This window comes from Trachurus trachurus (genome assembly GCF_905171665.1).
Source record: "Trachurus trachurus genome assembly, chromosome: 15".
NCBI lineage: Eukaryota > Metazoa > Chordata > Actinopteri > Carangiformes > Carangidae > Trachurus > Trachurus trachurus.
Window position 1 is genome coordinate 476,646 of NC_139906.1, and position 13,114 is coordinate 489,759.

The 13,114-nt window shown below is 44.3% G+C and overlaps 1 protein-coding gene across 1 annotated transcript in view; it reads left to right on the top strand.

Annotated features, from left to right (window-relative positions):
• The window catches only part of mea1 (male-enhanced antigen 1), a 272,028-nt gene extending 263,733 nt beyond the window's left edge, over positions 1–8,295 (top strand). The window contains exons 2-5 of the mRNA XM_083987793.1: positions 1,749–1,811; positions 5,326–5,694; positions 6,916–7,033; positions 7,965–8,295. Of these exons, the coding sequence (XP_083843919.1) occupies positions 5,341–5,694; positions 6,916–7,033; positions 7,965–8,146 (654 nt within the window). The 5' untranslated portion in view covers positions 1,749–1,811; positions 5,326–5,340 and the 3' untranslated portion in view covers positions 8,147–8,295. The remainder of the gene's footprint in view (positions 1–1,748; positions 1,812–5,325; positions 5,695–6,915; positions 7,034–7,964) is intronic.
• The last annotated feature ends 4,819 nt before the right edge of the window (positions 8,296–13,114 follow it).

Here is a 13,114-nt window from a genome sequence, read left to right on the forward strand (position 1 = left end):
TAATCAATAAATCCTATAGATATGATCGATCAGAGCAGGTGAGGCTGGATTCTGATCAGAGTGAAGCATCTTATCAATACACGACCTTTACGTTGATGACGTCACACGCCGCTGATCCGCGTTTAATCCTCCTCGGTCCGTGACGTCATGTGGAGAAAAGGACTTCTACATGTCTCTATTAATATTTATTATTGATACGTAGCCTATTATTAATCACTGATCAGGAGCTGGCGTTGATCGATCAGCTCCTAAAAACCACAGGAACACGATGATCACCTGTCACGACTTCCGCTCTGGATTTTCAAAATAATAGCCGCGCCCCTTCTTGTGTTTTCAAAATAAGAGTCCTTCCTGGCGCCACCTGCTGTTCACTCATCATTAATATTTGGAAACGAGACGCAAATCATATTAAACAGCAATTTATAATCAATAATCAACATATAAACACAGATTATAATGTAGAAACACGTCCTGTTACAAACTGTTACTAAGGTTTATTTTAGTTTCACCTAGGCTACATGTTTAAATGAGCTCATGTTTTACTGCGGTTGATTTTTCCTCATAATGTTTAGTTGTGATGATTGATCCATAAAAAAAAAAGAATACAAATACCATTAACTTTATTGATCCCCAGAGGGAAACACATCTGATCTCTAAACTAAACTAAATATCTGTCTGTCAGTTCATATCAATGTTTATGGTCAGAGAAAGCACAGTATATGATTTAAGAGGGAACTGTAACTTTAAACAAGCTACCATCCATTCTACCCTGAAAAGTTTTAGCATCTCTGTTTGTGGTGTAAAAATGTGGAACAGACTAGATGAGGATATAAAAATGTGCAATAACTTAAAACAATTTAAAAGTAAGTACAAACAGACACTCTTGGACAGCTATAAAGAACTGGACTGCTAATTTTACTCTTTTTATTTATAATCATGGTCTTATTTCATATTAAAGCAATATGTTTTTAATCTTCTGAATTGTATGGAACTACAGATGTATGACATGAATCACAATGTAACTTGATCAGCTTTGCTTCCTTCAGCCGCTTCTCAAACTGCACAGTATCATTATTGTTTTGTTTCTTGTTGTCTTTTGATGTGTTTGTTTGAGACAAATAAAAAATCAAATCAAATCTAGATGGGATCAGTAAAGAACAAGACAATAAACAACTAAACATAAACTTGATTTTCTATTGAGAGTGAGGAGTCACGTGCCGATTTGAGCAGCCAGTCGGCCATGATGGAAGGAGACGCTATCGGTTGCCAGGGGCAACACATCAGAACAGCACAGAGACGGACTAAATTCTAGCTCTTTTTTGCGCCAACAGATGAACAAATTACAAGAAAGAATAAGGAGAAAGTAAATCACTGGAGCAGTTTTTAACACAGCAGTGATTTCCGGCATTGTAAAACAGTAAATTACGGAGTAGACGATTTTGTTTTGCCCATAGACTAGTATGGCTTTTGCCACCGGAATCCTTCCATCATGGCGGAGAAGGGGGGCGGGGCTCTGACATGGATGTATTGGGATTCTGAGCTGTGACGACAACTCCTCACTCTCAATAAATAAAATTCATATTTATTTTTTCTTGTGGTTGAAATGTTTTAGTTGTTTTATTTTATCCGTGTCTTTAATTCCAAATGTTGATAAAGCTCTTTATTTATAAAATAAAGTAAAAAAGAAAAGAAACAGCGTCTGACGTCAGCTCGTTGCGGCGTGGTGACGTACCCGGAAGCGTCTGTCTAGCAGCGGCGGCTAACCGCTAACAGCTGAGCCGGAGCAGACAGACCGAGACACAGACAGACAGGTGAGTCCCTGAACGCACCACCTGGGGCAGGTGTGTGTCTGTTGTTGTGGTTGCTGTTGTGTGTTTGTCGTTGTGTTTGAACCAAACAGAGAGAATATAAAACTAACGAGTCACAGTCAGTTAGCTGTTAGCCGTTAGCTGTTAGCCGTTAGCTGTTAGCTGTTAGCTCCAGGTACCGACCTCTACCTGAGCCTGTAGCCGCCTCAGGTCGCTCTCAGGCCGGTGTTGTGGCCCTACTGGTTTCAAGTTAACTGGTTGCAGATGCAGATGTTTTGCGCTCCCTGAGCAGATTCGTCACAAATTCACAAACATACACAACATATTACCAGCGAGTTTCAAGCCACAATTCACATCTACCGCGGCGAATATGCTGCTGTGAGTGAGCACTAACAGTTACGTACCAGCCACATGGGAAAAAAAATAAAGTGGAGAAAAAATAATCTTCACATATTTGCGTGGGTCGGGACTCGATCTCGCTTCAGCAAAACCAATTACACCACTAACCACCTGTCTACCTCTGTGAGCCACTCAAGCTCACAGGTGCCAGCCGCTTCACTGCATATCAGTCAATTACGTCACTACAGGTAACGTTTTGACTCGAGCTGATCTGAGACAACTGGTTACCATCGGTTTGCCTTTGAAATACACGGACAATGCCTCGGTGTATTGTTCTTTTTCCTCCAGTCTAATCAACACATTCAGCGCTACACTTCTCTCCGCACAACGCTACGCACCACAACAAAGCCCGTCGTGTTGAGAAAGTGATGAACTAGCTCGGAAATACTGTCAAAATACGCTCAACAATATGTAAACAAAAGCGAAACACTTGAGCCACTGCATGTGTACATGGTTGAAAAGTACTACTTGCATTTAATCACATTACTGTATTGCGAATGTTTTGTGTACTTACATTTCTTTACACTTCTCTACAGATCTTATAAAACGCACAACGTATTTATTGGCGTGCATTAAAAGAAATGTTCACTTCAAGTCGCCGTGGTTCGCGGAAGAGGTGATGTTAACCTCTGCTGTTTCTGCCTTGTGGCTATGATGCGTTCAAGGGAACAGGGCAGCGTCGGACGGATTCACAGAAAAAACTGACAAACTAAACAGTTTTGGGTCCATGGCGATCTAAATGGCAAGAAAATTATCAATCTCTATTTGAACATTAGTCCAGAATGATTTTCTGTCATAGATATGTCAGTTTTTTTTGTGAATGTCAAACTAGTTTTAATGAAAAGTATACCTTTACAAAGGGCAATGATAAAATATGTCGACACACGAAATCTAAATTTCAAACAATCGACTCACGTCCGACGCTGCCCTGTTCCCTTGAACGCATCAGGCAGAAACAGGTAGACTCAGAGCTAACTTCACCTCCTCCTCGACCACGGCGACTTGAAGTGAACATTTCTTTTAATGCACGCCAATAAATACGTTGTGCGTTTTATAAGATCTGTAGAGAAGTGTAAAGAAATGTAAGTACACAAAACATTCGCAATACAGTAATGTGATTAAATGCAAGTAGTACTTTTCAACCATGTACACATGCAGTGGCTCAAGTGTTTCGCTTTTGTTTACATATTGTTGAGCGTATTTTGACAGTATTTCCGAGCTAGTTCATCACTTTCTCAACACGACGGGCTTTGTTGTGGTGCGTAGCGTTGTGCGGAGAGAAGTGTAGCGCTGAATGTGTTGATTAGACTGGAGGAAAAAGAACAATACACCGAGGCATTGTCCGTGTATTTCAAAGGCAAACCGATGGTAACCAGTTGTCTCAGATCAGCTCGAGTCAAAACGTTACCTGTAGTGACGTAATTGACTGATATGCAGTGAAGCGGCTGGCACCTGTGAGCTTGAGTGGCTCACAGAGCTAGACAGGTGGTTAGTGGTGTAATTGGTTTTGCTGAAGCGAGATCGAGTCCCGACCCACGCAAATATGTGAAGATTATTTTTTCTCCACTTTATTTTTTTCCCCATGTGGCTGGTACGTAACTGTTAGTGCTCACTCACAGCAGCATATTCGCCGCGGTAGATGTGAATTGTGGCTTGAAACTCGCTGGTAATATGTTGTGTATGTTTGTGAATTTGTGACGAATCTGCTCAGGGAGCGCAAAACATCTGCATCTGCAACCAGTTAACTTGAAACCAGTAGGGCCACAACACCGGCCAGGAGGCAGCGGGCGGCCCGGCGGCTGCTGGAGGATCCTCTGATCTGTCGATAATCAATCAGTTCATCAATAATTCATCATCAATTCAACTGACAGATGTTTTCTACAACGAACAATCAAATGGTTGTTTAACATCAACACGTCTGACACCAGTTTCCTGTCAATCAACTATCGATCCATCACAGATTTTAACCCTTTTTATATCCTAGTAGTATATTATTGTTGTGAGTTCCAGTTGTCAGACAGACAACACAACTCCACAGCGTTTTATTGATGTGGTGCCTGGTTTCACAGTGACTGGTTGTGTTGATGTTGTGTTGATGTTGTGTTTGACAGAAACTGAACTCTGGCTAAAGTAACATGAAGTTCATCATCTAATAATATTGATCTAATGGGGGAAGAAACCAAACAACCAGACACAGTTTGATGATACAGAACAAAGTTGTTTTCAAAGCGTTGACAGGGGAGAGTAAAGAGAGGAGGAGGAGGAGGAGGAGGAGGAGGAAGAGACAGGTTGGATGGACAGTTTGTGATGTTTGAGTTTAAAGCTGCAACAATGAATCGATGAATCCAACAATAATCGATTAGCCTATTAAATTAATCATCAACTATTCTGATAATCTAATAATCAGTTTGAGTAGTTTTTAAAGAAAAAAAAGTCCAGATTCTCTGATTCCAGCTTCTTAAAGGGAGAGTTCACCCAAATTTCAAATGTCACTCATTATCTCCTCCCCCTCATGTGGACTAAGGGCTGGGAGAAGTTTCAGAGTCCTCCGTGGCTTCTCTGAGTTACAGGGGGTCTCGGCGTAGCAGTGCATGTCCATATGACGGTTGCAAATGGATACCAACTGTCTTCGTAACAAAAAGACACACCAAAAAACATCCAGATACCTCCATGCTGCTCGTATGTAATGTCCCTCTGGTATTGAAGCCCCGACATGAGAAATTGTTCAGAAAAAAATTAAATAAGTCTATATTTATAGCTTGTTTGTAGCGGAAGCTCCCAGTGTTGCTCTGCCGGAATCTCACGTGATTTGCGGAGCCGTGAACTGGGTGTCAATGCAAATCTCGCGAGATTTGGACGGACCAGGAAGAGCAGTGAACTGAGACACTGGGAGCTTCCACTACAAACAAGCTTGAAATATAGACTTATTTAATGTTTTTTGGGACAATTTCTCATGTCGGGGCTTCAATACAAGAGGGACATTACAGACGAGCAGCATGGAGGTATTTGGATGTTTTTTGGAAAGAAGATCCAGATGTGAAGTTGTGTTTATGAAACAAAGATGAGATGTATTATATATAATATATATATATATATTGATCCCCCCCCCCCCCTGCAGGTGCTGTGTCTGTGGATGGAAGTGTGTCGATCCGCCATGGGACCGGAGAGAGTCTTACCGAGCTCCGAGGACGAGCTGGGGGAGGACGAGCGGCCGGCCGACGGCACGCTGCTGCCGGGGGGGGCGGTGTGGAACGGAGGGGGGGGAGGAGGAGGAGGAGGAGAGGGGGAGGAGGGGGAGGAGGGGGGGGAGATGGAGCTGGATGGAGAGGACGGAGAGGGGGAGGGGGAGGAGAGCAGCGAGGGGGGGGGCTACTACTACCAGCCTCTCAACCAGGAGCCGGATGGAGCCAACGGCGCCGAGGAGGAGGAGGGGGGGGCGGGGGGGTCGCACGCCGAGCAGCTGCAGCAGGTGCAGCAGAGGATCGAGGTGAGCAGCCCCCCCCTTCTCCCTCCTTTCATTTTCATTTCATTTTATTTTTATTTAAGGAGGACAATGCACGTTACAGTTTTTCTCAATTGCTAAAACACTAAACCCTGTTGTCTGAACCAACTGATTGAATCAGTCGCTCTTCTCTTTTGTCAAAACCACCTGTTTAGACTTTAACAACTGACCAACACATTTTCATTGTGATGCAGCTGTGTTGCATAATGCTGAGCACAGGTGGCAAAAGTCAAACACAACTAAAGCTCAAGTTTCACCGGTTGAACACAACAACTCAAAATTGATCACACTTGTGTCCAATGATGTGAGGGAACATACTGTATATACATGAGTCAGTTCAGGATGAAGTCCTGTGGCCTGATCCAGTACAGAGAAATGATGCTGTGGCTGAGTTGTGCACTTCTCATTTCTATATTTTTGTACTTTATTTTTACATAGACCTACTGCATACAAGTGCTAAATGCAGAAGATTTCTGTTTTCTTTGTACTGTACAACTGCTACGTGTAAATGTGCAGGATTTATGGTTTTTGTACTTGTTTTTGTACAGTAGTACTATGTACAAGTGCTAAATGCACAGGTTTTTTGTTTTGCAAGAGGAGAAGATGAGAGACGACAGGGTGAAGGAAGAGAGGATGAGGGAGGGAGGGAGGGATGAACTGGGAAGAAAAAAGAAGAAGGAAGGAAAAGGGGATGAAATGGATGTGGAGAGGGAAGGAGGTGAAATAAAGGGAAGGAGAGAAGTGCTACAGTGTAAATGCACAGGTTTTTTGTTTTGCAACATGCATTTAGCTACAGTGAAGGATAAACATTTACTTCTACAGCTTCATGTGCTGAGCTTTGTGTTTTCTATTTTTCTATGTAGTGTTTAGTGACTGCTCAGTAGTGTTTTTAATTTTGATTTGACAACATAGTTCAGTTTTGGGCACCAGATTGAACTGTTATGAGGTGAAAGTTTGGTTTTGCAAGAAGAGTCTGAGGTTTTGTGAATGTAGCTTGAAAATTGGGGTTTGTGTTCACAGTTTAGAGAAAAGGAGAGAAGCTACTATGACAAAACAAAAAAGACTATTTATGATGGATAAAATAAAATGAATGAAGATGCAACAATGCAAAGACCAGGACAGGGTTTGTGCTAGAATGGGTTGAGAACACTGATTCTGCTTCCTGATTGGCTGCTGCAGACTCAGCTGTCTGTCTCTCTCCTGCAGGTGATGGGCCTCCACCTGCCTGAAGCCCCGCCCCCCGACAGCGACGAGGAGGAGGAGGAGGAGGACGCCGAGGGGGCGGCGGCGCTGAGGAGCCGCTCCTCCATCCCCATGGACGCAGGTCAGTCACCAGGAGTTAGTCTGACCCATGTCATGTCAGGTGTCATTGTAAAGCTCTCTCTCTCCTCAACAATGATGTCATTTCCTTTGTATCAGCAACCAATCTTAAAAGTACGATGGACTGTAAAATTATATAGATTGTTATTGTCAAAGTCTTTAAAGGGATAGTTCACCCAAAATTGAAATTTTGGGAGAAGTTTCAGAGTCCTCCGTGGCTTCTCTGAGTTACAGGGGGGCTCCGTGCAGCACTGCATGTCCATATGACGGTTGAGAACGGAGCTCACTTTTCTTTGTCCAAAAAGACACACCAAAAAACATCCAAATACCTCCATGCTGCTCGTATGTAATGTCCCTCTTGTATTGAAGCCCCAACATGAGAAATTGTTCCTGTGGACACAGGAAGAGCAGTGAACTGAGACACTGGGAGCTTCCGCTACAAACAAGCTTAAAATATTGACTTATTTAATTTTTTTCGGGCCAATTTCTCATGTCGGGGCTTCAATACAAGAGGGACATTACATACGAGCAGCATGGAGGTATTTGGATGTTTTTTTGGTGTGTCTTTTTGGACGAAGAAAAGTGAGCTCCGTTCTCAACCGTCATATGGACATGCAGTGCTGCACGGAGCCCCGCTGTAAAAACTTCTGACTCTAATATGTCAACAAAATAAAACAAAGTAGGTTTATCCATTGTTCAGATTTCTTTTCTGGAAATCTATGCAAATTAGTGCATATTTAATTAGATATTGCCTCATTTACATATTTAAATATAAAAGCTTTCAGAACTTGTAATACAAAAAGTATTTGTCTTAATGTGAGTGATGAACTTGGGAAGTTTCATGGTGAAATCTGTTAGTTTTTACCCTGGTCACCTTAAAAACTCTTGTTGTGAAAAACCACTTGTGGTGATGACATCACTTCCTGTCTCCACAGACCACGTGGAGCTGGTGAAGAGGACAATGGCGGCCGTGGCGTTGCCGTCGCTGGGCGTGCCGGCGTGGGCCGAGGAGATCTCTGACGACCAGTGGAAGGACATGGTGGAGAACACGCTGCAGAGTCGGCAGAACGCCGGCGCGCTGCGTCTCAACCGCCGCAACAACATGAACGCTCCCTGAACGCACCACGAGACCCTGAACGCACCACGACCACTTCAGGGACACGGACGCAGGGTGGGAGATCACAGAGTCGGTCTGAAGCCGAGAATCACAAACATGAGTTTCACATTTAAACTTCAGAAGCTGCTGAGTTTCACCGGGGGGGCGGGGCTTAATGTTACAGCTCATTCCAGTGTTTGTTTGACTCATTTAGATAATTTTGATCAATAAATTCATTTACAGGTTCAGAGCTGAATGATCATCCGATACGTAATCAATCAATCAATCAGCAACTCTCCAATAATCAATTAAAACTTTGAATCTTCTCAGTTTCATTTGTCGTTTACACATCAAATCAATAATCGATCGATCGAGGGAATAATTAATAGATGAAAATAAACGGATCGATCAGCTCACGTTCATGTCAATATTAACACGTCTTAATTAAAGCTGTAAAGAACACGTGATCGATTGTCGGATCAATACAGTGAATTGATTAAATGAACCAACACCTGGACTGTTTTTCCTGGATTGATCCGGATCAGCTGATCGATCAGCTGCTCCTCCCGAGGGGGCGTGGCCTCTGTTTCCTGGAGTTAACGAGATGTCGATGTCGTCACCTGAGCGCCACAGATAACGAACTGATCAGTTGATTGATCGGCTGATTGATCAGTTGATCAGGCTGAAGAACAACTGGAGCAGCGAACGTCTCATCTCGTTGTTTTTTTATTAAAATATTTCTTCTTTGTTTCATGTTTAAACGTTTGTTCTTCTCTACTTCCTGTTCACGAACCAATTATTAATCAATAGAGGAAATTACCTGCAGATGAAGATGAGCAACATCCTGTTTGAGTTTCAGTGTAAAAGTCTCATTTTAACCTTGAAGCCTTTTAACTCATTGAGTGCCAACCACGTAATTTCTCGTTTTTCGTTCCCATGCGTTGAGTGCCGAAAACGTAATTTTACGTTTTTTGCTTTTTTTTTAAATTATGAAAATAGACACTTTAATACACATTATATGTAAATTTGGGGACTCTACGACGAGGAGAACTGAAATAGATGACGATCAAAGTCACATGACAGCTCATGATCTGGAAGTTTTTATCATAACTCGGCTTCTGCAAACGAGTTCTGCAGCGCAGATGCAGCAGCTGCTCTGCTCTCACCCGCGCTGCTGCTCCAGCTGCTCGAGCAGCTCGGAGCTGAACCAGGAAGCTCTCAGCCGACAGTCCGCCCGGTCTTCAGCTGGAGCAACACCGTGTACTCCCCAAAGTCCTCCCGCGGTAAAATCTGATGGTCTCTGGGCCAAAGCAGACCGGCATCACCGACCCGTACCACAGAAGGACCGCGACCACCGGCGGGACCGGTCTTCCCGAGGCGCGGTGGCCGACTGACCCTCACGCTCCGCGGGGAGAAGCTGTGACACGGCACGGTGCGTCTGTGTTATTGTTGTTTAGTGGCGCCCCCCCGCCCCCGCTGGTGGTTTTGTGAATAGAACAACTGTTGTATATATTTATCTTATACGAGCCCTTTGATCCAGAAATGCGAGTGTCAGAAGAGCGACAGACACAAACAGAGCACCTTTCATAAAAGACGCTCTATCTCCTTTTCTAGAAAAAAAGGAGGGGTTTTGGTGAAACCCAGCCATGTTTAGCTTGACTTTTCTCAGGAACAGAGGCACGTAGAAACAAACGGTTTGTGGCCACTTGAAGCATTAAGTTTCACCTTTCAATTGAGCCACAGTATGTGTTGGTGGCAATAATATAGAATACACTGTGGCTCTACATAAAAAGTCAAAAATGGTCTAAATTGCCGGTACACTTGACTAAAACTTTGGAAAGGAGCGCGGCACTCAATGAGTTAAAGGGATAGTTCACCCAAAATTGAAATTTCAACTCATTATCTCCTCCTCCCCCTCATGTGGACTAAGGGCTGGGAGAAGTTTCAGAGTCCTCCGTGGCTTCTCTGAGTTACAGGGGGTCTCGGCGTAGCAGTGCATGTCCATATGACGGTTGCAAATGGATACCAACTGTCTTCATAACAAAAAGACACACCAAAAAACATCCAAATACCTCCATGCTGCTCGTATGTAATGTCCGTCTTGTATTGAAGCCCCGACATGAGAAATTGTCCCGAAAAAGTCTATATTTTAACACGGGGAGCTTCCGCTACAAACAAGCTTAAAATATAGACTTATTTAATTTTTTCGGAACAATTTCTCATGTCGGGGCTTCAATACAAGAGGGACATTACATACGAGCAGCATGGAGGTATTTGGATGTTTTTTGGTGTGTCTTTTTGGAAGAAGAAAAGTGAGCTCCCTTAGTCGACATGAGAGTGAGTAGATAATGAGTGAAATTTGAATTTTGGGTGAACTATCCCTTTAAAGAAAATGTTTTTATTTTATTTTCCTGTTTAATTGTGTATTGATGATTATCTGTATGTGTGTGTGTGTGTGTGTCTGTGTGTGTGTGTGCAAGAGAAACAAACTGATTAAACTTGTCAACTTTATTTCTTTTATTTTGTTCTGTACATCAACATCTGTACAAAATCAAGACTTTCATACGATGAAACGCTTCGAGCTAATTAAAGTTCAACGTATGTACAGACGACGGGAAGCAGCAGAGTGAGAGAGAGAGAGAGGCGCCATATTTAAATTCATGTTTCTTCTTCTTCGCCGCCGGACAAACGGCCGTCGTGTTGGGGGCGGAGCTTCCTGTTGTCTGTCCAGCAGGGGGCGTGGCCTGGCGGTATGTAAACAAGGAGGCGGAGTTTAAAACACCTCGGCTCAGACGCGATGTGATGTCACCGTTGACGACCGTCTGTGGTGAAGCCCCGCCCCCCCTGCTGGAGGAATGAGCAGCTTCACTTGAAGTTAGTTAGTGACTGTGGCGGCCATTTTGTCCAGTGGCGAAGGCGACGGAGGGAGGGAGGGGGCGGGGCTTATCCCACCGCCTGCGAGCAACAGATCTTTTGATCGGCGGCGGATCTCTGAAAGACACGCCCACACGACGGCGAGGAGAACGAGAGGGAGAGGGAGAGAGAAAAACCAGCAGAGTATAAAATAAAACAAAGGGGGCGTGGCCTGTTTGAGGGGGCGTGGCCTGTGGGAGGGGGCGTGGCCAAGAGTCCATACACATGATGAAATATGAAGTAAAACTGTCGCCGCCACGACAACACGCTCTTCTTCTGGTTTGCAGGTGGTCGTCGTCCCCGATGTGACACAGGAAACAGGAAGTTAGCGCTCTAGCTAACAGACGTCGGCCATCTTGGATTTATTTACGAACTTCACACATTCGTACTTGGAAACTGTTGTGGGCGGAGCTTGTCGTTTAATTCATTAAAAACGACATGGGAGTAAAATAATTTTGTCTTCACAGTGAATTTAGTCGGATGAAAAACCAAATAACTCCCATGATGCAGTTCTGCATAAAACTACCAGGAAGCCGAGACTCGAAACAAAGCGGCAGAGGATCATGGGAATCTGAGTCTTTAAAACCGTCACGGACATGAATCAATAAAAATCAGATTTAACTTTAAAATGTTAAAAACACAAACTCACGTCTCTGGAAACGAGTTCCTGTTCTCATTCTGCTTTTATTTTGGCGGGAAGTGAGTTCCTGTTCTCATTCTGCTTTTATTTTGGCGGGACCAAAAAAAAAAAAAAAAAGAAAAAGCATCAAGAGGAGACGTTTCGTTTTTATTCGACTTTGTTCCAACTTGATGTTTGATGATGGTTCAGTGACTCAGGTGTTTAACTTCAGGTTGTTGTTGTTAGACTCCGCCTCCATTTGGTCCTCGCCAAAAAGAGGCGGAGCCAAATAAAGTTCAGACTTTATAAAAAGGTCGAAGTGTGAAACTTTGTGAACGACGACAGAAACCAGAGTGAAAATACAAAACAAGTACATGAACAACAAACGTGCGCTCCGGGCCTGTGGGTGGAGCTTCAACCCGGTGAGAGTGGGCGGAGCCAGAGAGCGAATAAAAAGGTTTGTTTTTTTTTACATTTGGTCGAAGTTTTTACGTCATAGAAAAGAGCAGAACAGAGCGTAGCGGGTGTTAGCATCAGCTTATATACAGCCTGTGGTGATACACTCAGAGCCCCGCCCCCTCAGGCCCGAAGCCCCGACCACATAGAGCTGAAGCCCCGCCCCCTCAGGCCCGAAGCTCCGCCCCCTCAGACTCGAAGCCACGCCCATCAGCCCGGAAGCCCCGCCCACATAGACCTGAAGCCCCGCCCACCGCTGCATTGTTTCTTTGCGTCTGAACTTGCAACTTTTGTTTTGTCCTCGTGAGCCAACGTACCGTCGGACCGCGCCCGCCTCACGCCGTCATGTGACGCGTCATGTGACGCGTCATGTGACGGCTCAGACCGGCAGGTGTGAGGTAACAGGTAAACAGGAAGTGGGCGTGTCTCAGTCGTGTTGCAGCCAATCGTGTTTCGTTTGTTTCCTACAGATCTGATTCGTTCTGATTGGACGTTTTGATTGGATTGCATAATTTACTACGGCCCCTGAACGTGTCTATGGCGGCGGACGGGGGGGAGGGGGAGGGGCCTGTTTGACCTTCGGCCACGTGTGAAGTGAAACATTCAGTTATTTTCTGGTCAAGTGCCTCCGAGTGGACGAAAACGACACTGAAAACGAAACCTCATGCAAACGACGGCTCTCATTGGTCGAAACCCGATGACGAGGGGGCGTTGCCACGGTAACGCCCACCCAAAAAACAGACAGACAAACAAATCACAAATATAAGAAAAAAAATCACGTTGGAATCAAAGGTTTCAGGCTCCTCCTGGATTCTGATTGGACGTCTACATTCACTGAGTCTCCTCGTCGTCTTCGTCTTCATCTTCATCTTCATCATCATCATCATCATCATCTTCATCATCATCATCATCATCATCTTCATCATCATCATCATCATCATCGTCCTCGTCCGTCTCGACTCCGCCTCCGCTCCAGGCTGACAGCTGATTGGTCGGTCAGG